The 26,434-nt window shown below is 44.8% G+C and overlaps 1 protein-coding gene across 1 annotated transcript in view; it reads right to left on the bottom strand.

Moving 5' to 3' along the window:
• The window catches only part of col9a2 (procollagen, type IX, alpha 2), a 159,022-nt gene extending 137,330 nt beyond the window's left edge, over positions 1 to 21,692 (bottom strand). The window contains exons 1-6 of the mRNA XM_068011034.1: positions 21,669 to 21,692; positions 20,838 to 20,891; positions 20,257 to 20,310; positions 16,957 to 17,010; positions 12,296 to 12,349; positions 11,105 to 11,158 (exon numbers count right to left, since the gene is read on the bottom strand). Coding sequence (XP_067867135.1) covers positions 11,105 to 11,158; positions 12,296 to 12,349; positions 16,957 to 17,010; positions 20,257 to 20,310; positions 20,838 to 20,891; positions 21,669 to 21,692 — 294 coding nt within the window. The remainder of the gene's footprint in view (positions 1 to 11,104; positions 11,159 to 12,295; positions 12,350 to 16,956; positions 17,011 to 20,256; positions 20,311 to 20,837; positions 20,892 to 21,668) is intronic.
• Positions 21,693 to 26,434: the final 4,742 nt, after the last annotated feature.

Here is a 26,434-nt window from a genome sequence, read left to right as displayed (position 1 = left end):
TAGGTAGTTAGCGTAAACTGGTTTCTGAGCTGTAGCAGAGCTCTAGCAGAGCTGACACAGCATTGTCTTCAGAGTATAAATTCAGGGGACTGCGACATGTCTGCACTGAGTGCTGCTGGAGGGCACAGTGTGTTAAGGGAGTTTGGTAATTGAAGGAGTTTGGGAAGGAGGGGAACATAAATTAAGAAGAAAATAAATCTGAGTGCATAGAGTGTGAAGTGAGTTTGGTGCGTGAGGGAGGAGCTCCTTTCTTTCTTCTACCTTTTTTCAGCCTCCAGTAGCTGCCTCTCTCTTCAGTACAGTTGATTGGTGAGTACCCAGTAAATTATTTTACTTCTCATTGTAATAAAAAGTTTTTAAAGTTACGTTATGGCAGGTCAACTTGGCCAAGTGGAATGTACATCCTGCGGTATGTGGGAAGTCTTGGACGCACCATGTGTCCTAGACAAACACATCTGCAGGAAGTGTCACCGGCTGCAGACGCTTGAGATCCGGGTTTCGGAACTCGAGCGGCGGCTGGAGTCACTGTTGTGCATCCGCGAGGCAGAGGATTACGTGGATAGCAAGTTTAGGGGGGTGGTCACACCTCAGGTTAGGAGCATGAGGGTAGAGAGAGAATGGGTGGTCTCCAGGCAATCTAAGGGAACCAGCAGGCAGTGCAGGAGTCCCCTGAGTCTATTTTGCTTGCTAATTGGTTTTCCATTTTGGATACTGTTGAGAACAATGGTTTCTTGGGGGAGTGCAGCCACAGCAAATTCTGTGGCACCACGGGTGGCTCAGCTGCATAGGAGGGGAGGAAGAAGAATGGAAGAGCAATGGTGATAGGGGATTTGATAGTCAGGGGATCAGACAGGTGTTTCTGCGGCAGAAAACGTGATTCCAGGATGGTGTGTTGCCTCCCTGGTGCCAGAGTCAAGGATGTCATGGGAGCGGCTGCAGGACATCCTTCTGGGGGAGGGTGAACAGCCATTGGTACCAAGGGCATAGGTAGGAAGAGGGATGAGGTCCTGAAAGCAGATTTTAGGAAGTTAGGAAGGAAATTAAAAAGCAGGACCTCCAAAGCAGTAATCTCAGGATTACTCCCAGTGCCACATGCTAGTGAGCATAGCAATTGGAGGATTGATCGATTGACCATGTGGCTGGAGAACTGGTGTAGAAGGGAGGGCATCAGATTTCTGAGGCATTGGGGCCGGTTCTGGGGCAGGTGGGACCTGTACAAGATAGACAGGCTACACCTTAACAGGAGTGGAACTAATATCCTCGCAGGGAGATTTGCTAGTGCTGTTGGGGAGGGTTTAAACTAGCTTGTCAGGGGGATGGGAACCTAAGGGGTAGCTTACATTGGAAGGAAGTAAAGCTGGTAACAGGAGGTAGAAAAGTAGCAAGTGACATTGGAAGGCAGGTAAAACAAAGGCAAGCATCAACTCGGCTTAGAATGCAGAATAATGTCAAGAAGACAAAGTTAAGGGCACCCTACCTGAATGCATGCAGCATTCGCAACAAAGTAGATGATTTAAAGGCCCAAATAGAGGTAAATAGGTATGATCTAATCGCCATAACAGAAACGTGGCTACAGGGTGACCAAGACTAGGAACTAAATATTCAAGGATATTCAACATTTAGGAAGGTCAGACAAAAAGGAAAAGGAGGTGGTGTTGTGCTGATAATAAGGGATGGGATAAGTACATTAGTAAGGGAAGATCTCAGATTGGAAGAACAAAATGTGAAATTTGTTTGGGTGAAGCTAAGAAACAGCAAGGGGCAGCAAACATTGGTAGGAGTTGTTTATAGGCCACCAAACAGTAGTGATAGTGTGGGGCATGGTATTACTCAGGAGATTAGAGAAGCATGTGGCATGGGTAATACAGTAATCATGGGTGAATTCAATCTGCATATAGACTGGGTAAACCTAATGAGCACTAATGCTGTGGAGGACAAGTTTCTGGAGTGTGTTAGGGATGGTTTTCTAAAGCAGTATGTTGTGGAACCGACAAGAACAGGTTATTTTAGATCTAGTATTATGTAATGAGAAAGGTCTAATTAATAATCTTGTTGTAAAAGAACCTTTAGGGATGAGTGACCATAATATGATAGAATTTTACATTATGTTTGAAAGTGAAGTAGTTTAATCTGAAGACATTGTGTTAAATTTGAACAAAGAAAATTATGAAGGTATGAGGGGCAAATTGGCTGAGGTGGATTGGAAAATACATTAAAACATATGACAGTACACAGGCAATGGACAGTCTTTAAAGAAATATTACATAGTTTACAGCAACTATACATTCCTTCAAGGCACAAAAACCCCAAAAGTAAAGGCAGTCAACCGTGGATAACAAAGGAAGTTAAGGATTGTATAAGATTAAAAGAAAAGGCCTATAAAGTTGCGAGAAATAGTAGTAAACCTGAGGATTGGGAGGATTTTAGAATACAGCAAAGGAGGATCAAGAAACTGATAAAGAAAGGGAGAATAGAATATGAATGTAAACTAGTAAAAAATATAAAAATGGACTGTAAAAGCTTCTATAGGTATGTAAAAAAGAAACATTTGGCTAAGACAAATATGGGTCCATTACAGGCAGAGTCAGGAGAATTTATAATGGACAATAGAGAAATGGCAGAGAAGCTAAATGATTACTTTGTGTCCGTCTTCACTGAGGAAGATACAAGAAATCTCCCAGAATTAGAGATCCAAGGGTTTAGGGGGAATGAGGAATTGAAGGAAATTAATATTAGTAAGAAGGCTGTATTGGAGAAATTAATGAGGCTGAAGGTTGATACGTCCCCAGGACCTAGCATTCTTCAACCCAGAGTGTTGAAAGAGGTAGCTATGGAGATAGTGGATGCATTGGTGATCATCTTCCAAAATTCTATAGATGCTGAAGCAGTTCCTGCAGATTGGAAGGTCGCAAATGTCACCCCACTATTTAAGGAGGGAGGGAGAGAGAAAACAGGGAATTACAGACCTGTTAGCCTTACATCAGTCGTTGGGGGAAAATGCTAGAATCTATTCTAAAGGATGTGATAAATGGATACTTGGATAATAATGATCTGATTGGGCATAGTCAACATGGATTTATAAAAGGGAAATCACGTTTGACAAACTTGTTGGAGTTTTTTGAGGATGTTACTAACAGAATTGATAAAGGGGAGTCGGTGGACATGGTATACTTGGATTTTCGGAAGGCTTTTGATAAAGTCCCCCACAGGAGGTTGGTTTGCAAAATTAAAGCACATGGGATAGGAGATAATATACTGGCATGGATTAAGGATTGGTTAACAGGCAGAAAGCAGAGAGTAGGAATAAACGAATCATTCTCGTGTTGGCAGGCTGTGACTAGTGGGGTACCGCAGGGATCAGTGTTTGGGCCCAAGCTATTCACAATATATATCAATGATTTGGATGTGAGGACCAAATGTAGTATTTCCAAGTTGGCGGATGACACAAAACTAGGTGGGAATGTGTGTTGTGAGGAAGGTGCAAAGCGGCTTCAAGTGGATTTGGACAGACTTAGTGAGTGAGCAAAAAAGTGGCAGATAGAATATAATGTGGAAAAATGTCAGATTATCCACTTTGGTAGGAGGAACAGATGTGCAGTGTATTTCTTAAATGATAAGAGATTAGAAAGTGTAGATGTACAAAGGGACCTGGGTGCCCTGGTCAATAAGTCACTGAAAGCTAACATGCAGGTACAGCAAGCAATTAGGAAGGCTAATGGTATGTTACCCTTTATCACAAGAGGTTTTGAGTACAGGAGTAGTGAAGTCTTGCTTCAATTGTATAGAACCTTGGTTAGACCGCACTTGGAGTACTGTGTGCAGTTTTGGTCCCCTTACCTTCAGAAGGATATTATTGCCATAGAGGGATTGCAACAAAGGTTCACCAGACTTGTTCCCGGGATGGCAGGACTGTCCTATGAAGAGAGATTGGGGAAACTGGCCCTGTATTCTCTAGGGTTTCGAAGAATGAGAGGTGATCTCATTGAAACCTACAAAATTCTTAAAGGGGTGGGCAGGGTAGATGCAGGTAAGATGTTTCCCCTGGTTGGGGAGTCTAGAACCGGGGACACAATTTCAAAATAAGGGGAAGCCACTTAGGACAGAGATGAGGAGAAATTTCTTTAGAACATAGGAAACATAGAAAAATAGGAGCAGGAGTAGGTCATTCGGCCCTTTGAGCCTGCACCGCCATTCAATACGATCATGGCTGATCATCCAAACTCAGTACCCTGTTTCCGCTTTCTCCCCGTATTCCTTGATCCCTTTAGCCCCAAGAACTATATCTAACTCCTTCTTGAATATATTTAATGATTTGGCCTCAACTGCTTTCTGTGGTAGAGAATTCCACCAGTTCACCACTCTCTGGGTGAAGAAATCCCTCCTCATCTCAGTCCTAAATGGCTTACCCCTTATCCTTAGACTGTGACCCCTGGTCCTGGACTCCCCCGCCATCGGGAACATTCTTCCTGCATCTAGTCTGTCCAGTCCTGTTAGAATTTTGTAGGTTTCTCAGATCCCCTCTCATTTTTCTAAACTCTAGCGAATGCAAACCTAATCGAGCCAATCTCTCTTCATACATCAATCCTGCCATTCCAGGAATCAGTCTGGTGAACCTTCACCGCACTCCCTCCACAGCAAGAACATCCTTCCTCAGATAAGGTGACCAAAACTGCACACAATACTCCAGATGTGGTCTCACCAAGGCCTGTATAATTGCAGCAAGACATTCCTGCTCCTGTATTCGAATCCTCTCGCTATGAAGGCCAACATACCATTTGCCATCTTAACTGCCTGCTGTACCTGCATACTTACTTTCAGTGACTGGTGCACAAGGAAACCCAGATCTCGCTGCACCTCCCCCTTTCCCAATCTATCGCTGTTCAGATAATTGTCTGCCTTTCTGTTTTTGCCACTAAAGTGGATAACCTCACCTTTATCCAGATTATACTGCATCTGCCATGTATTTGCCCACTCACTCAACCTGTCCAAATCATACTGGGGCTTCTCTGCTTCCTTCTCACAGCTCCCACTCCCACACAGCTTTGTGTCGTCTGCAAACTTGGATATACTACATTTAATTCCCTCATCTATATCATTAATATATATTGTGAATAGCTGGGGTCCTCGCACTGATCCCTGCAATACCCCACTGGTCACTGCCTGCCACTCAGAAAAAGACCCGTTTATTCCTACTCTTTGTTTCCTGTCTGCCAATCAGTTCTCTATCCGTGTCAGTACCTGCCCCCAATTCCATGTGCTTTAATTTTGCACGCTAATCTCTTATGTGGGACCTTATTGAAGCTTTCTGAAAGTCCAAATACACCACATTCACTGGTTGTCTCTTATCTATTATACGAGTTACATCCTCAGAGGAATGTGAATCTTTGGAATTCTCTACCCCAGAGGGCTGTGGAAGCTCAGTCATTGAATATGTTTAAAGCAGAGATTGACAGATTTCTAAATACAAATGGCATAAGGGGATGTGGGGATAGTGTGGGAAAAAGGCATTGAAATGGATGATCAGCCTTGATCAGATTGAATGGCGGGGCAGGCTGGATGGCCTACTCCTGCTCCTATGTTTTCATGCAAATCTGCATTTGCAACCAAAGGCTTCACACATTGCTAATGATGTAAATCATAAAGAAACATGTCAGGTCACTTTCACATGAGGAAATTAATGGAGAATTTCTCTGGTTCCTTCTCACCCTTGAAACAGGAAACCATTCTGAACCAGTCAGTTGGTGAGAATTTAAGGGAGACAGCAAGGGTTCAAAAAGCTTCTTTGCCTTATCGAACTCATCCCTGAAGTGTTCCAACTCATTCTCAGCTCCATTCTGAGCTCCCTTAATGTCCAGTTCCATGGCTTTACTTGTTTTTTTTCCAAATGTTCACCACTTTTCAAATGAAGACTTTTTTCCCACAATCCCTTTCAAATTGTTACTAATTTCATGCTATGTCTATTGGTCCTACTGATTTTGAAGGAATAAAGTTCACTTTCTGTAAACTATTTAATAATTTATACAGCTCAGTGAGGTCCCCCTTCATCACTTTCCCTCTACTATGCAGCAAATTCATATCGTTAATGGAGACAGCACTCCTTTAATAACACCATAGATTCAAAAAGGTGTCCAAAGTCTTGAAAACAAAGACGGTGTACACTTGACTACTAAACCTTAAATGAAATAACTTGCATTTATAATACACCTTTCACAAATTCAGGACACCCAAAGCTCTTTACATCAAATGAAGTATCTATTTGAAGTGTAGTCATTGTTGTAATGTCGGAAAATGTGGCAGTGAATGTGTGCACAGCAAGATCCCACAAACAACAATGTGAGAATGGCCAGGTAATCTGTTTTTAATAGTGACTGGTTGAAGGATAAATATTGGCCAGGCCACTGGGGAGAACTCCCCTGCTCTTCTTCAAAATAGGACCATGGGATTTTTATATCCACCTGAGAGGACTGACAGTGCTTTGGGTTAACATCTGATCTGAAACAGTGCAGCAGTCCCCCATACTGCACAAGACTGTCAGCCGTGATTATGGACTCCATTCCCCGGCATAGGTCTTGAACCCACAACCTCCTGACTCACTGAACCACGGTTAACAGGGATCAAGTCATTGACACAGTCTGAATTGTCCCAGTGATTTACTTTTCTGGTTCTTTCACACACAAAGATCTTGTTTCTTTTACCTTTGATTTTCTCACCTTCTCTCCTGAAGGTATCAGGCCATGCTGGGGTATAGAGCCTCACCTCAGGGGCCACTCTTTGTGTGTGCGTCCCAATCGTAGGTGTTGCTGAAGTGTGCAGGGAACTCACAGCCAAGCGCAATCCTGCCTCCACTCAACAGCTTTGCATGCACGCAAATAATGAATCGGGAGCAGCTGAATGTTCCCCTCCTTAACCCAAGCACTGAGGCCAACTGAAGCAAACTCGGCTTAGATTAGCTGCTTGTCATTCATTCTCAGGATGTGGGAATCACTGCCAAGACCGGCATATATTGCTTATCCCAAGTCACCCTTAAGGTAGTGGTGGGGCTTCTGGAACCACAGTGTGATGAAGATTCTCCAACAGTGCTGTCCAGGAGGGAGTTCCAGCATTTTGACCCAGTGATGATGAAGTAATGGTGACATATGTCCAAGTCATGATTATGTGGGTCTTGGAGGAGAACTTGGAGGTAGTGGTGCTCCCATGATATTGCTGCCTTTACCTTTCTAGGGGTTAGAGGTTGTGTGTTGGGAGGTGCTGTCGAAATAATCTTCATCAGTTGGTGCAGTGCACCCTGTAGATAGTACACACTGCTGCCACAGTGTGTGGATGGTGGGAACTCACTCAATACAGACCAATGCAGAGCCTGAGACCAACGTTTTTTGTCGGGTGCAGCTGATTCATTTAAGTGCCTGGGCGCTCTAAATTGATTTGTGCAGTTGCGCATGCGTGTTAACTTAAAGGGGCCAACCAAGGACTTAGAGGAAAAATTGCCTGGAACCCTCTGATCTGAAGGTTCCTTGGGTGAGGGGTTTACCCACTGGGTAACTGGGGAGGGTTAATACTGATAGATTTTAGTGTGAAGCTTCCAGACAACATTTACAAAATGTGAGGGAAGGGCAGCACAGTAATTGTCCGTAAACTGCATACAATTGTTTGTCAGCCAATCACTTGGCAAAAGAAATCGACAGAGTTTAAAATTGCAGCTTCTGCATTCAGATCAGTTCTTTCCACTGATATTAGTGAGCGAAGGAATATATTGATCAGGAACAGTGACACAGTGTGTGCGGTTTCACATTGATTGAGAACATTGTGTGACATTGTCGGATTTCTCATTAATCTATTCAAGAGTGGAGGGAGAGAGAAGACAGGGAAGTACAAACCAATTAGTGTAACATCAGTCATCGGAAAAATTCTGGAATCTATTTTGCAGGAGGTATTAACAAGGCAATCAAAAATCATAACCTGATTAGGCAGAGGCAACATGGTTTTATGGAGGAAAATGGTGTGTGTCAAATTTAGAGAATCACAGGTGATCTCATTGAAATGTATCAGATTCTGAGGGGAATTGACTGGGTTGTGCTGAGAGATTGTTTCCCCTGGCTGAAGAATCTAGAACTAGGGGTCATAGTCTCAGGATAAGGGGTCAATCATTTAAGACTCAGATGAGAAATTTCTTCACTCAGAAGGTCGTGAATCCTTGGAATTCTCTACCATATAGGACTCTGGATGCCTAATCATTGAATATATTCAAGGCTGAAGCAGATATATTTTTGGACTCTAGGTGAATCAAGGGATATGGGGATAGGATGAAAAAATGGAGTTGAGGGCAAAGATCAGCCATGATCTTATTGAATGGCGGAGCAGGCTTGAGGGGCCGAATGGCCTACTCCTGCTCCTGTTTCTTCTGTTTTTAGACCTGTGTGTGACAGTTTGTAGTGTCAGATTGATCCAATGAGTAAATTACCAGAGGGAGTGAATCATTCCCTTTTACCCGCTATGCACATGTACAGGAGCTGACCCTGAGACATGCACAGTACCGGATAGGAGTAAACCTTTCCAATTCCAGAGACTGGAGCACATAATCTAGGCCAACACTTCAGTGCAGTATTGAGGGGGCACTGCACTGACTGAGGTGCTGTTTTTCAGATGAAACATTAAACCAAGGACCTCTCAGATGGAGCTAAAAGATGCCATGAGCAAAAGGTTCTCCCTGGTGCCTGGCCAATATTTATCCCTCAACGAACATCACTATAAAATAGATTACCTAGTTATTGTCACATTGCCATTTGTAGGACCTTGCTGTACACATATTGGCTGCCGTGTTTCCTACATTACATCAGTGGCAGTGGCCGGAATTTTACGTGGTGGCGAAGTCCCCGCCCACCGGCCAAAAAATTGGAGCTGAGCACGCCTCCGCTGGGCTTGGAAGCCATGCAGTGATTTTTACGTGACCCAGGCCCTTAATTGGCCTCGGGTGGGACATCATTCCCTCTGAGGCAGGAAGTCCCACCTTCAAGACCTGCTGGGCAATCAGTGGGCCTGCTGCTCTCAGTCCCAGCAGCGCCACCGGAAGCAGTGGCCACTGCTGGGATTGCACCCGTGTGAGGAGCAGCAATGGCGTAGGCCCCAGAATAGAGTTAAGTGCGTCGGGCCTAGCTGGGGACAATCGGCTGGACCCCGGTGAGGCAAGGGGGGGGTTGGGGTCAGTTGAGGGCCGGGGGTGAATGTGATGCAGTGGGGGCAGCTTGTGCCTTGGGGGTGGCCCTCCATAGGGCACAGGGTGCCCAATCAGGAGGGCCTCCCCAGCCCGCAAGGAGGCTGCCAGGTTTTACTGGGCAGCCTCTTGAGGTGCTGAGCCGCCCATCCACCGCTGGTAATATACCAACAGAAGCGGGAGGAGGCCCTTAAGTGGTAATGAATTGGCTACTTAAGGGTTTTAATTGGCCTGGGGTGGGAGGGCGGTTTGTCACTGCCACCACCACTCGTAAAATTGCATCAGGGGTGAGAGGCGACAGGAACGGCACACTCCACATCCCACTCAATTTTATATCACCCGACTTCCAGCCCACTTCCATGGTGGGCGTAAAACTCCAGCCAGTATTTCATTGACTGTAAAGCACTTTGAGACATTCTGAGGTTGTGAAAGGCTCTATATAAATACAAGGTCTTTCTTCACCCGTTGTGCACTGCACATTTATTGGAAGTGGCAGAGATCTGTTCAGTTATTAGAGGCTGAGAGTTGAAGTAGGGACTCACAGTCATAGCCCTGATGCTGCCTTTGTCACTTTGCCATCAGGGGAGGCAACATTGAGGATATGGATCTTTGTACTTACCCGCTTACTGAAAATTCAGTGATAGGCTTCACCTGAAGTAGAAGTTTTGTATTGATGTCCTGTTAAACTGGAATGATGATAAGAAAGCCTGTATATGTGCTTTTCTGAATGGAGGGCTGTGACTAGTGGTGTTCCACAGGGATCAGTGCTGGGACCTTTGCTGTTTGTAGTATATATAAATGATTTGGAGGAAAATATATCTGGTCTGATTAGTAAGTTTGTGGACGACAAAAGTTGGTGGAGTTGCGGATAGTGATGAAGATTGTCAGAGGATACAGCAGGATATAGACCGGTTGGAGACTTGGGCGGAGAAATGGCAGATGGAGTTTAATCCACAAATGTGAGGTAATGCATTTTGGAAGGTCTAATGCAGGTGGGAGGTATACAGTAAATGGCAGAACCCTTAGGAGTACTGACAGGCAGAGAGATCTGGGCGTACAGGTTCACAGATCACTGAAAGTGGCAACGCAGGTGGATAAGCTAGTCAAGAAGACATACGGCATGCTTGCCTTCATCGGTCGGGGCATAGAGTATAAAAATTGGCAAGTCATGCTGCAGCTGTACAGAACATTAGTAAGGCCACACTTGGAATATTGCGTACAATTCTGGTCGCCACACTACCAGAAGGATGTGGAGGCTTTGGAGAGGGTACAGAAGAGGTTTACCAGGATGTTGCCTGGTCTGGAGGGCATTAGCTATGAGGAGAGGTTGGATAAACTAGGATTGTTTTCACTGGAACGACGGAGGTGGAGAGGCGACATGATAGAGGTTTACAAAGTTATGAGTGGCATGGACAGAGTGGATAGTCAGAAGCTTTTTCCCAGGGTGAAAGAGTCAGTTACTCGGGGACATAGGTTTAAGGTGAGAGGGGCAAAGTTTAGAGGGGATGTGCGAGGCAAGTTCTTTACACAGAGGGTGGTGAGTGCCTGGAAATTGCTGCCGGGGGAGGTGGTGGAAGCAGATACGATAGCGACGTTTAAGAGGCATCTTGACAAATACATGAATAGGATGGGAATAGAGGGATACGGGCCCCGGAAGTGCAGAAGGTTTTAGTTTAAACAGGCATCAAGATCGGCGCTGACTTGGAGGGTCGAATGGCCTGTTCCTGTGCTGTACTGTTCTTTGTTCTTTGTTCTTTCTTTGTGAACCGTACCAGTGGTCGATTGATTTAACCAGGCCTCCCAAGATTCACTGCTTTGGTCCTAAACTCCCGTGAGGAGTGATATATCTTACAATAACTCTCCCAAACGAAGTCTGATCTTTTCACCATTAAATACCTTCATACCAGGAACCCCAGGGGTGCCATCCTTGCCATCGATGCCTGGTAATCCCTGTAATAAAACACACAGGACAGAGTAAGTATCGGGAATCAGTGTGCGAAGAATGTGTACATCAGCACCAGGTTTATACAGCAGGAATACTCAGCAGATCAGTTCTTGTTTTCCAGTAAGGAAGTGATGCTACATTCATCTCGAGTCTTGATCAGTACCCACTTAGAGCAATTGTGTTCAGTTCTGGGCACTGCACCTCAGGAAAGATGTAATGACCTTAGAGAAGGTGCAGCACAGACTCACCAGAATGATATCGGGGCTAAATTATAAAGCAGGTTGCATAGACTGTGTTTGTACTCCTTCGAGAATAGAAGATTGAGGGGTGATCTAATTGAAGTGTTGAAGATGATTAAAGAATTTGATAGGATGGACAGAGAGAAACTAATTCCTCGGTGGGGACGTCTAGAACCGGGGGCATAACTTTAAAATTAGAGCTGTTCAGCAGTGATGTCAGGAAGCATGTCTTCACACAAAGGATAGTGGAAAACAGGAACTCTCTCCACTAAAATGCTGTGAGACTGGAGGCCAATTGAAAATTTCAAAATTGAAATTGATAGATTTTTGATAGGCAAGGGTGTTACGTAATCAAGGTGAGTAAATGGAGTTGAGGTGAAGATCAGCCCTGATCTAATTGAATGGTGGAACAGGGTGGTGGGGTTGAGTGGCCTCCTCCTGTTCCCATGTACCCTGTGTTTCTGCTCTTGCACTGAGGTGTAGATTTGAAAGCTCCCAATGGCCCTCTGATATCCTACCCAAGTAACCATTCTCCATGACAGTGGCTGCCAGTGAGTTAGTCTACCATGGAGGGCATCGCCACCAAGCCCAATTCAGTCCTTCGCCCAATCTCCATACATTTGTACTATCCAACGCCAGCCATCAGGAGCAGGAAAATCAGCCAGCCTACACTGAGAACAAACTGCAACACCCCTTTCAGCCCCTTGGCTGAGATCAGCTACCTGCATGCAGACCAGAAACCAAAACCCAGTACCAACCCTGAGCTGTACGACTCAGCAACAACACAACCTCACAAGTGGAAAATGAGTCATGACCATGTGTAAAAAATAATTCACTGACTAGCAGCACTCATGCCCAGTTTTGAACCAATTGTTGTTATTAATTAACTATAAAATGACTCACGTTTTGTCCCTTGAGTCCAGTTAGACCTTGGCGTCCCCGTTGCCCTCGTATTCCCTGTAAAGTGACAGGACAGTCGGACATCAGGAAATGAGTGATGGGGTGTGCAATCAGACAATGTTTCCACTTAAATACATTTCAAAAGAAGAAAAAGACGTGCGACACACAAACCACAGAAAAGAAACTGGCCTTATTTTGTCTATTGGTAACAGCATGTGCTAGAAGGAATCCTGCACTCCCAGGATGGATCCACAGGGAGTGTGGGTCTGAGAATCAGGCCATTAATTTGCCTGTACTAAGTACTAAGGCCCACTTTCCTGCAAACGCACACTCTGTTCAGCTGCTGAGGTTTAGCTCTTCGAGAAAAATTGCACATCAACCAACACATTTTAATGATGTGTGGTACCCTTAATCAACCAATCACGTCGTTATTCCACCAACTACCAGCAATACTGACAGGCCTGTACCTACCTGTACTGCATCCCAGTTAAAAACATCCCCATTGGAAACCTTCTACTTCCCTTACTTCACCCCATTAATGCCCTGTATCCACTAATACTTCACCCATTGACAGACATAAACCCCCTAATACTTCACCTGCTGTAGAATGTGCGTCTTCTGCCTTGCATTAAGCCAACTTATGCAGTCCAGTGAACAGAACAGCTTTGGATTGTACTGTGTCCAGGAACAAGAGGGGGATTCTTAACAGTCGCGCCCCGCACCAACACGGCCGAACAGTATGAGTCTGAACTTCTGGAGTTCCGACTCCAATGTTAGAGTGCTGCCAAAACGGCACTCCCTGCTGGCCTTGGAGAAGGCAGTGACCCTGTCCCAGACCAGAGTGCCCTGCCGACACACATTCAGTATGTTGTGTATGTGTGTTGGGGGTGGAGTGGGGTGTGGCCTTGGCAGGCAGAAGACAATACCTTTACTCCACCCCCGCTCATCCAATCAGGTTTTCAAATGTTGGATCACTTTTTTTTATTATTCGTTCATGGGATGTGGGCATTGTTGGCTAGGCCAGCATTTAATTCCCATCCCTAATTGCCCTTGAGAAGGTGTTGGTCATCCACCTTCCTAAACCACTGCAGTCCATGTGGGGTACCTACACCTACACCTACAGTGCTGTTAGGAAGGGGGTTCTAGGATTTTGATCCAGTGACAGTGAAGGAACGGCGATATAGTTCCAAGTCAGGATGGTGTGTGGCTTGGAGGGGAACTTGCAGGTGGAGGTGTTCCCATGCATCTGCTGCCCTTGTCCTTCTAGATGGTAGAGGTCGTGGGTTTGGAAGGTGCTGTTCAAAGGACCTTGGTGAGTTGATGAAGTGCATCTTATAAATGGTACACACTGTTGCCACCAGTGGTAGAGGGAGTGAATCTTTAAGGTGGTGGATGGGGTGCCAATCAAGCGGGCTGCTTTGTCCAGGATTGTCAAGCTTCTTGAGTGTTGTTGGAGCTTCACTCATTCAGGCAAGTGGAGAGTATTCCATCACACTCCTGACTTGTGCCTCATAGATGGTGGGCAGACTTTGGCATGTCAGGAGGTGAGTTACTCGCCTCAGAATTTCCAGCTCCTGAACTGGTCTTGAAGCCACAGTATTTATATGGCTGGTCCAGTTCAGTTTCTGGTCAATGGTGATCCCAAAATGTTGATTGTGAGGAATTCAGTGATGGTAATACTGTTGAATGTGAAAGGGAGGCAGTTAGATTCTCTCTTCTTGGAGATGGTCATTGCCTGGCACTTATGTGGCATAAATGTTACCTGCCACTGATCAGCCCAAGCCAGAATGCTGTCCAGGTCTTTCTGTATGTGGGCATGGACTGCTGCAGTATCTGAGGAGTTGAAAATGGGACTGAACATTACAATCAACAGTGAATAGTCCAGTTCTGACCTTCTGTTGGAGGGAAGTTATTGATGAAGCAGCTGAAGATGGGTGGGGCCTCAGGCACTACCCTGAGGAATGCCTGCAGTGATGTCCTGGGACTGAGATGATTGACCTCCAACAACCACAACCATCTTCTTTTGTGCTAGGTATGACTCCAACCAGTGGAGTCTTTTCCCCGATTACCATTGACTTCAATTTTGCTCGGGCTTCTTGAAGCCACACTCGGTGAAATGCTGTTTTAATTTCAGGGCAGTCGCTCACACCACATCTCTGGAATTCAGCTCTTTTGTCCATGTTTGGACCAAGACTGTAATGAGATCTGGAGCTGAGTAGCTTTCGCAGGACCCCAAACTAAGCGTCAGTGAGTAGGTTGTTGCTGAGTAAGTGCTGCTTGATAGCACTGTCAATGATACCCTCCATCACTTTGCTCATGATCAAAAGTAGACTGATGGGGCTGTAATTGGCCGGACTGGATTTATGTGGACAGGACATACCTGAGCAATTTTCTATATTGTCGGGTCGTTGCCAATGTTGTAGCTGTACTGGAACAGCTTGGCTAGGGGTGAACAAGTTCTGGAGCACAAGTCTTCAGCATTACTGCCGGGATGTTGTTGTGGACCATAGCCTTTGCAGTAACCAATGCATTCAACTGTTTCTTGATATCATGTGGAGTGAATTAAATTGGCTGAAGACTGGCATTTGTGATGCTGGGATAAAAAGAAATGCTGTTTCCACTGTTTGGCATGCACCTAGTCCTGTGTTGTAGCTTCACCAGGTTGGCACTTCATTTTTAGGTATGTCTGGTGCTGCTTCTGGCATGCTCTCCTATATCCCTCATTGAACCAGGGTTGGTCCCTCGGCTTGATGGTAATGGTAGGGTGGGGGATATGCCTGGCCATGAGGTTCAGGATTATGGTGGAATACAATTCTGCTGCTGCTGATGGCCCACAGATCCTCATGGATGCCCAGTTTCGAGTGGCTAAATTTGTTGTGAATCTATCCCATTTAATATGGTGATAGTGCCACACAACCCGAAGGAGGGTATCCTCAGTGTGAAGAGGACTTTGTCTCTAAGGTCTGTGCAGTGGTCACTCCTCCCAATATGTCATGGATAGATACAGCTGTGCAGATAGATTGGTCAAGTAGGTTTTACCCTCGTGTTGGTTCCCTCACCACCTGCCACAGGCACAGTCTAGCAGCTATGTCCTCTAGGACTCAGCCCACTGAGTCAGTAGTGGTGCTACCGAGCCACTCTTGGTGATGGACATTGAAGTCCCCCAACCAGAGTGCATTCTGTGCCCTGGCTACCCTCAGATTATTCTTCCAAGTGGTGTTCAACATGGCAAAGCACTGATTCATCAGCTGAGTGAGGGCAGTAGGTGGTAATCAGTAGGAGGTTTCCTTGGTCATGTGTGACCTGATGACATGAGACTTCAAGGGGTCCGGAACCAGTGGGGCAGGACATATCCAAGGATGGTGATGAAGGAGTATGAGACATTGCCTGAAAGGTATGATTCTGTGTGTATGACTAGGTCAGACTGCTGCTTGACTAGTCTGTGGGTCAGCTCTCCCAGTTTTGGCACAAGCAACCAGATGTTAGTCAGGAGGGCTTCCCAGTAGAGGCCTGCTACCCGACCCGAACCTAACGGGACCCAACGGCATGTATCAGGTTTGGGCCGGGTCGAGCCAATCTTCAGGATATGGCTTTCGGGCTCGGGTCGGGCCGAGTCCAGGTCAAGTCAGGTCGGGTCGGGCCGGACACACACGGTAAGTGCTCTGCTGGTAAGTATTAAAATTTTAAAACTTACCTGAGCTGTGAGTCTGGGACGAAACTGAGCCTGCGCAGTGAGCGAGTGGTGTCACTATGACGTCATTGCGCATGCACTGCAGCTTCGTGGAGCTTCTCAGTCAGTAGGTAAGTAAAGGAATGGTCGGGTCGAGTCGGGGTGGGCTTGGGTTGGGTTCTTTTTTCCTGAGAGCAGGCCTCGACTTCACAGGGTCGACTGCACAGGATGTGCTTTTGTCAAGTTCAGTGCCTAGGTTGATGTTGGGTGGTCTGTCTGGTTTTATTATACCTTGCTGCACTGGTTTGATACAATTGAGTAGCTTGCTAAACCATTTTAGAGGGCAGTTAAGAGTCAACCACACTGCTATGGGTCTAGAGTCACACAAAGGCTAGATGGGGTAAGGACAGCAGACTGCGTTCCCTAAAGAACATCAGTGAGCTGGTTGCGTTTTTATGACAATCAGGTACTTCCATGGTCACTCTTACTGATATGAGCTTTTTATTCCAGATTTATTCAATTAACTAATTTTAACTTCCCTTGCTGCCATGGTCTCCAGATTACCAGTCCAGTAACATAACCTCGATGGTACTGTTCCTGACAAATGGGGCGGAAACTGGTTGAATTGGGACTTCGACCCAGATTGCAGCCTCTCCTGCGGAATTATGCTGCTTCCCGCCACTCTCCTCCCCAGCTCCCTTTCACAGCCACCCCCTGAACCCCAGAATTCCAGGGCTGCAGGTTTCTTGAGTTGAGTGTGAATTCTGTGACCTCTCACTGTGCTGATTTGTGTCCCCACAGCACAAGAGATGCTCACGAATTCTGTTGCATTACAACAGTGACAACACTTTTAAAGCACTTCAGCTGTTGTTAAAGCTCCTTTGGGAGGTCCTGAGGTTGCAACAGCTGCTGTTCAAATTCAAGCTCTTCCTGTCTTTTCATTCAGTAACATGGATGCAAGGTGAATTTAAGGCACAATTTTGAAATAACTCACCCTGTTTCCTTTGTCACCAAAATCTCCAAGCGGCCCCTCAGGACCTTGCTTACCCTAAAAGCAGAGAGTAAGAAATCCAGTCAGTCAGATTTTCAATTTGAAGGCATAAACATAGCAATAATTCAAGGAGTAAGGCTGTAATGGTGATGAAGGATGTTGAGTATGAGTGAAGAATGATTAACAGCAGCTTCAGTCAACTGCCTCACTGAGGCCATTCACCAACATCAATTCATTCCTACATTCCTGAGACTGATGTGATTTTTAGGTTCTATTGATTATAAGGGAATGTCACCATCATCAGTAAACAGTCTGCTATCACAGGAACTCTCCAATGACGGCTTGTTGCAATGGGAGGCTTGAGTTCTCGACGTCAAAGAGACCCAGTTCAGGTTTGTTAAGGGGGATGGAAAAGGTTGAATCAAGCAAATTGTTCCCTGTGGTGAAGGGCCGAAATCTCGGAAAACCATATGGTAAATCAGGAGCAAAAGGCGACATTAAACATAACACTGTCACCCAAAGGCTAATCAAGTCACATCAATTATTGCAGAAGGATATGGAATGAAGGCAGTATAAGGGATCAAGAGACTCATATTTTGAAGAAAAGGGTTTGAGGGGAACAGGAAGAAGACGTATAGGTGATGTTAAGGGATGTGGTGAGGTGGTTAGGTGGGATTGAGGGATACAGGGAGAAGGTGGGTGAGTGGAGTTAAGGGATATGGGGAGAAGGTGAGTGGATAGGATTGAGGGATTTGGGGAGAAGGTGGGTTGGTGGGGTTTATCCATGGAAATGAGATGGGGCTTAATGAGATTTTCCTGTTCCTGGGAATTCTTGTGACAGCCTGGAGGAACTCAAGTCTGTTATGGTGAATGATTTGTTCTGAAGCCTCCAATCAGGCACCAATGGCCCTTTAAGAGAAAAGTACAATGGATCCAGAGATGTGATTTCTTCCATCTCACAGCAGCTCATTGTCCCATCAACTCTTGTATAAGCCCCACAGTCGAGCAGTTTCTGTAGTGCAGCTCCGTGTCATATAAGGATACATGAACAGCAATGCAATGCAGCGTAAGGGATTGATTCCCCTTTTGGAGAAAGGTTGCCAGCCGTAAGCAGACCAACAATGTCCCCCTGTTGATACAAAGCTGGAAAGTGCTCCCTAGGTCTTGTTACAGGAGGCAGCAACTTGGAACGAGAGCGAAACCTTGACGTTTGGAAATCACCCTGTGAAGGCCAGACGAAGAACTGGTCTTCTAAAGTGGATTTACACCATTCAATCAGGGGAGGGGAGGGGAAGGAGTAACATAATCCAGAGCTAAATAGACATCTTTTAAAAATTAAAATCATTGAATTTTCTTTGACAACTAATGCAGTATTGCTAATCAAGTTACTGCTTTGTCCAAAATATATTAATATTTTGGTCCAGAATTGTTTGAGGTGCTAAATACAGAGGCAGGAGATTAAATTGTTCAGCTCTCATCCTGTGAGGAGATGGGCTACATTATATAAGAATATAACATGCCAATGGGTCTATTTAAAGTCAAAAGCATTAAATTAATGGGAGTAGAATGAACGAACAGTGAGCGGGATTGTCATTGCTCCATGACACACAGGCTTGTGCCCATTGTTGCTCCATATGGAAACATGCAGGCCTTGGCTCTGTCTTTACAGAGACTTCATGGCTCCCTGGCACTCCACAGTACAACTGAAGATATGCCAACTCTGCCAACACTGTGATATCCAGAGTTACACTTTTATATCCCACCACAGGAACCATTAGGGATTGGACACATGGTATTACTGAAAGAGGAACAAGCACCAATTTAATACAAAACTGGAATCTATGGATCTTCTTATATTGTTGACTTTATCTTTTATTAAGTCAAGTGTTTAATATAATTAATCATCCTGTAGTTTTATTTTTCTCTTCCTTCCACATGGTAACTGTGCTGAGGCAGATTGTTGGGTTAGAGGTTATAGGTCAGAGTTCCCCTTGTGGGGGAATTTAGAACTGGGGCCACAGTTTCAGAATAAGGAGTCTCCCATTTAAGACGGAGATGAAGAGGAATTTCTTCTCTCAGAGGGTCATTAATGTTTGGAATTCTCTTCACCAGAGAGCAGTGGAAGCTGGGTCATTAAATATATTCAAGGCTAAGCTGGACAGATTTTTGATCGACAAAGGAATCAAGGATTATGGGGAACAGGCAGGAAAGTGGAGTTGAAGTTAAGATCAGATCAGCTATAATCTTATTGAATGGTGGAATAGACTTGAGCGGCCATATGGCCTACCCCTGCTCCTTTTCCTTGTTCTTAGTAGCATGGCTGCAAGCAAAAGCTCACTGTATAGGGCTAGTAGGTGCATACCTGCGTCCCATGAATGACACAGCATGCAGACAGTTCCTACAGTGGACTTCAAACAAGACATTGATTGTGACTGTGACCCTCACAAAAAGGCAGCAACATTGGCAAAATCCAGGCTGTGAATGGGCGCCAATATTAAACTAAGTAAAGGCACTGGACTCATATACTAACAAATCCCCTGTGGAATTGCTCATGGCAGGTCAGATGATACAAAGCTTAAGGACAGGAATGGTCTCATATGTAACACAAAACCTTTTATTCTGGTGGAAGATCAATTTATCTCTAAATGGCCCAGGTAGATATCTCATAATTACTGCTTGTGGTTTCAAAGGGGTACAGAAATGTAAACACAAACTGCAGTGTATAACTTTCTGCATTGCTTTAAGACCACCTGATGCAATTGTAAATCTTCCTGGGTCACTTAGAGACTAATTGCGCTGAGGCAGATTGGAGGGTTGGAGGTCGTATGTCAGAGTGAGGTTTTTTTAAGTGTGTCTCCTGAAGTCAATCAAAAGATATTTCCTGCTGCTGGAGGAGTTTCTCTGTACTTTGGAGATTATTGTTCCTTCAAGCACAACACAGAAACTTGGTCTTGCCATGGATAGATGTATATAGTTAGCTGGGTCAAAACCAACCTGTTGACCTTGTACATGTCATTAGAATGATGTAATTAACTGCCTTTAGCCCCATATGTGCCCTTGTAAATCACAATATACATTTTAAGTACCATAAAAAGTGAGACAATGCTTTGATAAAATGTTGAGCAACTGAATCAAGTTGTTTGATTATTTCTGAAGGATCGGGGAGTTCCAGTTCCACACTCACTGCTGTTGGTGCGTCACCTTCTCATTCTCCCTCCTAATGGTCAGAAGCCAAGAACAGTTTATTAGGAGAGAAAGACAGGCAGAGACAGAGAGAGAGAGAAATGTTCACACTTCACTCACCTGAAGTCCCATAGGACCAGTTGGACCCACCATGCCCTTATAGCCACGAGTACCCTGTGAAGAAAAAGAAACCATGGAGTGAGCCACTGGCATTTACATGATACATATTCTGAGAGCCAGCTGTTTCTGTTTGGGACAGCATCTGAACCTGTCCCATACTTTACCCACTCTTGGTCCAGGACCAGTGTTGTGCTTGACCCATTCTCAATATAGGAACCTGTCCCATGCATGGTTCACCCTTGGCCAACAACCAGTCTGTGCTTGGTCCACTCTTAGTCCAAAGAACCAATGCCATGCTTGGCACAGCCTTGGCTGAGATCCTGGCTCGCCTCTGATCTGAGACCTGACACCTGTGGTCCAACAGTTGTCTGGCCCCAGTGATGTGATGTCAACTTCTAAGACATGGAAGCTTAATCAACCAAAGTGCTAAAACTCTCTATTGCATCTGATTGAGAAATAGCTGCATCAGGCGGAGAATTTCTTGGGCTGTGTTGAGCACGCTTGACTGTGAAGGAAATCCACTATTCACATCCCACACTTCAAACCAAATACTCAACAGGTATACTTCAAAAGTTGCTTACTCTTTGGCCTTTTGCTCCCATCATCCCAGGGTATCCTCGAAGACCCTGAGGGCCCTGTAGGTTAAAAAAGAGTAAATAAATAAATTCTGAAGCACATTAAGCTCCAACATCATAGGCTTTGCTCCTAATGCCTTCCTGTTGTACACGGCCTGGACTCCCAGGCCCTGAATTTCTCAGGCCTGCTCTAGCACTGAAAGCGCAATGGAGCAGAACTCCTGCCTACCCTAACCCCAGGCTCGAGATTCAGTTCCAGATCCTGGAGACAGGGTCATATGCACAGTCTGGACGGGTGGTTATCTGGCATTCCCTTGCCCACCCTTCATCTGGCCCACCTTGATTTGATTTGTAGGGTGGAGCAGCATCAGGCTGACCTAGCGTGGTCAAAGAAAATAAAGGGAGCCATTCTGTTACACAAGGTAATGTGTCCCTTCTGGGATTGAATACCTTAGTTTAGGAAATGTTTGGGGCTTTTCAGAAGGCCTTAAAGGGCCAGTGCTCAACTGTCAGCTGTCTTGAGTTCTCTTAAAGCCTTTTGAAGGTGTAAAGTGCAGAATTTCTGATGTAAATCAGGAACTACCCCACCCCCCACAACTTGCCCTCGTAACTTGGGAGTGAGCAAACAAACAAAGGTTCTGAAATTTACCATTCCCTTGTATCCCCTGCCTTATTTGAGTACATCAGTCTATATCCCCTGTAACTTTCAATCCCACCCTGACTAGAAACTTATCCAGCTCCTTGTGAGGAATTAAACATCACGGCGTTAACAGTTTCTGCTGTGAGTCTGTTCCATATGCACAGCGCTGTGAGGGAGAGTGAGGGCTCTTCGAATACCTGAACTCTGGTCTTGTAGAGCATTTGCTTGAGCAAAAGAGATTGCTTACAGCTACATCATTTCTTTCACACAACCAACCCATTGTATACAAGTCTGGGCGTCTCTCTGGGTGTACCTCCAACCTCCTATCATATGCAAGCCTGAGCCTTACTTCATTGTGCCTTACTCTCACCATGCACAAGCCTTGACCCTACTACTCTGTACTGGTAACCTCACAAAAGACCAGCCTAGGGCACCTAATCTCCATGGTTCACCTCACTTAATAGTTCAGCCTCAGGCCTTACTCTATACTAGTCTCCTAGCAACCATACACATAATCTTTGGTTGCTTGCCACAGTAAGGAGAAAACAGAAATACTTTACTGGTTGGCCGGGAATGCCTTGTTCTCCGGAAATTCCAACTGCACCTTTAATGCCCTAGACAGAAAGAGGAAACAAAATATTAATTTCTTTATTGATAAACATTTCCACAAAGCACAACATAATGTTCAGTCAGTCACATAATTGCCTGTCTAAAAACCAAATGTCACCAGCCAGCCAGGCCACTCCTGGGGTGTCACCTAATCATTACACACCAAATTGTCTGGTTGACAGTGGGAACTGTGGTGGTGAATACTTTTCGAATTGATATACTGAAAAAAATAAATCGCTCTGCAGTTTGAGCAGAACTTAAAGGCCCCACATACACCATTAGCAAACTGCACAGTCAGCATGATCAAATAGTCCCACTGCCTACATTATCAGCAGTGGGATAAAACCATGAAGGCTGATATATATTATATAGAGGAGTTATAATCAGTAACCCACCCCCCCCCCCCACCCCCCAGTGTGTTATTATATAATATTTACAGTGTTATACCCAGTATCACACAGTGTGTTACCTATAATAATAATATTTAGTTTTTGTCTGTCCGTAATATTTTGATTAGTCAGTTTAAGGGGTTCATCTGGTGGGTGGTGCCTGGCACACACAGAGGCACATGGAGCAAGTGGAGGACCAGAGTGTGCGTGCACGTAGGGCTGCCAATGGTTGGTGGTGGTGGTGACGGTGCGATGAGGGAGTTAGTGGAGAACAAAAACAGCAGAAGGTAAGGGAAGCCCAACAACAAAGTTACCCTGGCTGGAGAGATTGTTTCTGTAAGGGATGGGATGGGAATGATGGGAGGGATGGGGATGGCATGTTAGGGAGGGAATTGTATGTGAGGGGTGGATGAGATGATGGAATTGGTTAAGTTTGGCAAAATGGCTGGGACAATTATTTGATACAAACTTATTCTTCCAAAGCTATCCTTTGTGCTAAAAATGAAGATTCATTAGATTTGAATGAAAAAGTTTTCGAAGAGCTGTCAGGTGAATTAAAAGAATACATCAGCATTGATTCTATAGACAAAGAAGATGATAACAGTTTATACCCTCCAGAGTTTCTACACAGACTAAATCTAATGAACATGCCACCGCACAAACTTAGACTCAAGGAAAGAGCAGTTATAATGTTGCTACGAAACGTGAATCCTAAACAGAGACTTTGTCATGGAACAGATTAGTAATTAGGAAGCTGTTTTCTTCAACAATAGATGCTGAAATTATAACAGTCAGATTTCAAGGAAATAGAATGTTTATTCCTCAAATAATATTGAGTCTATCAGATGTAAACTTGCCTTTTCAACTCAGGAGAAAACAGTTCCCAATTAAACTTTCATATTCTTTGACTATAAACAAGTCACAAACCAGACTCTTGACAAAATTTGGCCTGTTTTTGCACGTGCACAACTTTATGTAGCTTTTTCCAGAGTGAGAAGTTTTGATTCTGTGAAAGTCTTTAGTGAAATAATAACTAGAAATTCTGTATTTAAAGAAGTACTGTTGCAATAAAGATACTAATTTGACTGCAAATGTTTTGCGGGTGTCTGCTAGTTTGTAGCGGAGTGTTGAACCCAGAAACACATGGGATGTTATATAATTTATAGAGTGTTATACCCAGTAACAAATGGTGTGTTATTATATGAGATACAGTGTTAAACACAGTAAATCATCTACCCAGTCATATACAGTATGGTACATGGAGATATGGTGCCATAGTGGTAATGGACTAGTAAACCCAAGCTACTACCCTGGGACATGGGTTCAAATCCCACCATATTAGCTGGTGAAATTTCAATTAATTAATAATCCAGAATTAAAAATTCATCTCAATAATGATGCCAATGAAACTATCATTGATTGCCATGAAAATAAACCCATGTGGTTCTCTAAAGCCCTTTAGGGAGGGAAACCTGCTATTGTTACCTGGTCTGGCCTACATGTGACTTCAGATCCACAGCAATGTGGTCGACTTTTAACAGCCCTCTGAAATGGCCTAGCAAGGCAATTAGGGATGGGAAACAAATGCTGGCCTGCCAGCAATGCCCGCATCCCACGAAAGCATGATAAGAGTGTTACACCCAGTAACATGGAGTGTGTTATTATATAATATATAAAGTGATATAACCAGGAAAACATGGTTATTATAGAATATATACACTGTTATACCAAGTAATACGTGGTGTGTTAATTACATAATATACAAAGTGTTACAACCAGTATCACATAATTATTATGTAGTATATACAGTCTTATACCCAATAAAGCAGCACGGAATCCACTTCGATGGAGTATGCATTGTTACGACCAGGTGAGAGGGGGTCTGGAGGTTCCCTCTCAGCCTCTGCATGGTTTAACCATAACAGGATTTAATTTTAAAAACACCGTGTTTTTAGCTCCCCCCTCAGTGAATCCTTGTTCACTGCTTTCCAATTGTAAGGCAAAGAAATCAATCAGACAGGTTTTCTTAGATTTAAACAAGAAAGGTGGAAGTTTATTAATCTTAAACTCTAATTCGGTTAACGACTATGAATACACTATGAGACCACGCTAGCATGCATACGTGATAAACATACACGCAGATAGAGACAGAGAAAGTAGAAGGAATAAAGGGGAAAAGTTTGAGGCAATAGCTGGGTTCTTTTTACGGTCCTTTGAGTTTGATGTAGTCTTTGGTTGCCGGTATGTCTTGTCATCTTGTTGGGGTCTCTCTGGAGGTTTAAGTGACTTCATGGATCCGGTGATTAGTGAGAGAGAGAGAGAGAGAGAGAGAGAGAGAGGGAGAACTAGCCAGGAGAGAGGCTCTCTTCTTTCAAGTTCAGTTGCAATCTGCAGTCTGAGCCAAGCTGTCCTGTGAGCAGTTCAAAACCAGATCTGGGCCAACAGGTTAGTCATGTGATTCACTTTTTCAACAAACTCCTTCGTTTGTGGATTTCAAAGCTTGTGGTGGGGGGATGTAGTGCTGTCTCTTACACTGACAAGATGTGGATCACCATTGCCCAGACCAATCTCTGTTAATTGAATCAGTGAGCAGTTCCCATTGTCTTTTCCTCAGCGACTGTCTCTTAGAATGCAAATTTTTTCCCAGCCACTGCTCATCTCTCCACTCCAGCAACAGTTTAAAATTAATGTCCATGAGATGAAACTAAAATGACTCATTCTTGGCAGGTGGGGGTCTTCATGACAGCATCTACAGAATACTTAATGTGGGAGTTTGGTGAAGGAGTGAGGGAATTCTAAATGTTTTAAAGGTTAATCTCTTTCTAAAATCTAGTCATGATTTGCAATTAGCATCTAACTTAACTTTAACCTTGAGTTGTGATCTCTTTCACAGTGTTAGGCAGTGGTAAACAAGCTGCCTGCTCGTAGCAGTTGCACAGTTAGGGCTGGATTTAGTGGAGCCAGGTGGGCTCCTGGCGCGGGCCGAAAATGTAGTGGGAACCCTGCCTCGGCCATTTGGAGCCCCCCAGTTCTATTTAACAATACTCGGACAATTAACAGCCCAGCTCTGGGGTCCCTGTCCCTTTAACGATGAGGATCCCGTCTCCAGGAGCTGCCGGTCAATCTGTAGCACTGGGAACGGTGGTACTGCAGGAGGCCCTGGATCCAGGCCCAGCGCTGGAGACCCAGCCCTCAGGTAAGTGAGAGGGGGTCAGCGGGGCCAGTCCGGCAGGCCCCAACGATGGGAGAAGGGAGGGTGGACGTTGAGTGCAACAGGAGGGAGGTTCAGGGAAGTGGGTTGTTTTCCACTGGGGGCCCTCCACGGACCACAGATTACCCATGATGGAGACCCCCCCACCCCCAAGACTGCCGGGAGGCCGTCTTGTTTACTGGGTGACCTCCCTGCATGGGTTTTTTAAAAAGCCCGCTGAAAAACACCAAATCTGTCTGAAGTTCAGAAACAGCTGTTCCCGATGTCGGGATCTGTCAGCTGTAAAACTGACGAGATTTTTTTAAAAACTGATCAACCATCTGCTGAGCGTCCCACTCTCTGCAACTGTCAGAGAGAGAGGGACAGAGAGAGAGAGGGACATGGAGAAAGGGGAACAAAGAGAGAGGGAAAGGGGGACAGAGAGAGCGAGGACAGGGACAGAGAGAGGGGGGACAGAGAGAGAGAGAGAGAGAGAGAGTGATCAAGACCACTCCTATCAGAATGATATCGATCCAGAATACTCCGCATTGCTACAACAAGTGGGCAGACAAACATTGACTACTCGTGCAAGCAAAAAAATGCCAGGTATCTCACTAAATCAGTGCCAACATCATGACCAGGAAGTAAGTCAATAAATTAGTCTTCTCATTTAAAGCTTCTTCACAAAAATGCACCTTTGTTGTTGTTTTGATTAATAGTAAGAGAAATTTTAATGCCTTTATCTTTCTGAAATTGTCTCCAGCCCACCACCACC

Source organism: Heterodontus francisci, chromosome 31, assembly GCF_036365525.1.
Source record: "Heterodontus francisci isolate sHetFra1 chromosome 31, sHetFra1.hap1, whole genome shotgun sequence".
Taxonomy (NCBI): Eukaryota; Metazoa; Chordata; class Chondrichthyes; order Heterodontiformes; family Heterodontidae; genus Heterodontus; species Heterodontus francisci.
Note: the sequence above shows the minus strand (reverse complement) of the source record. Positions and strands in the feature narration are given on the sequence as shown.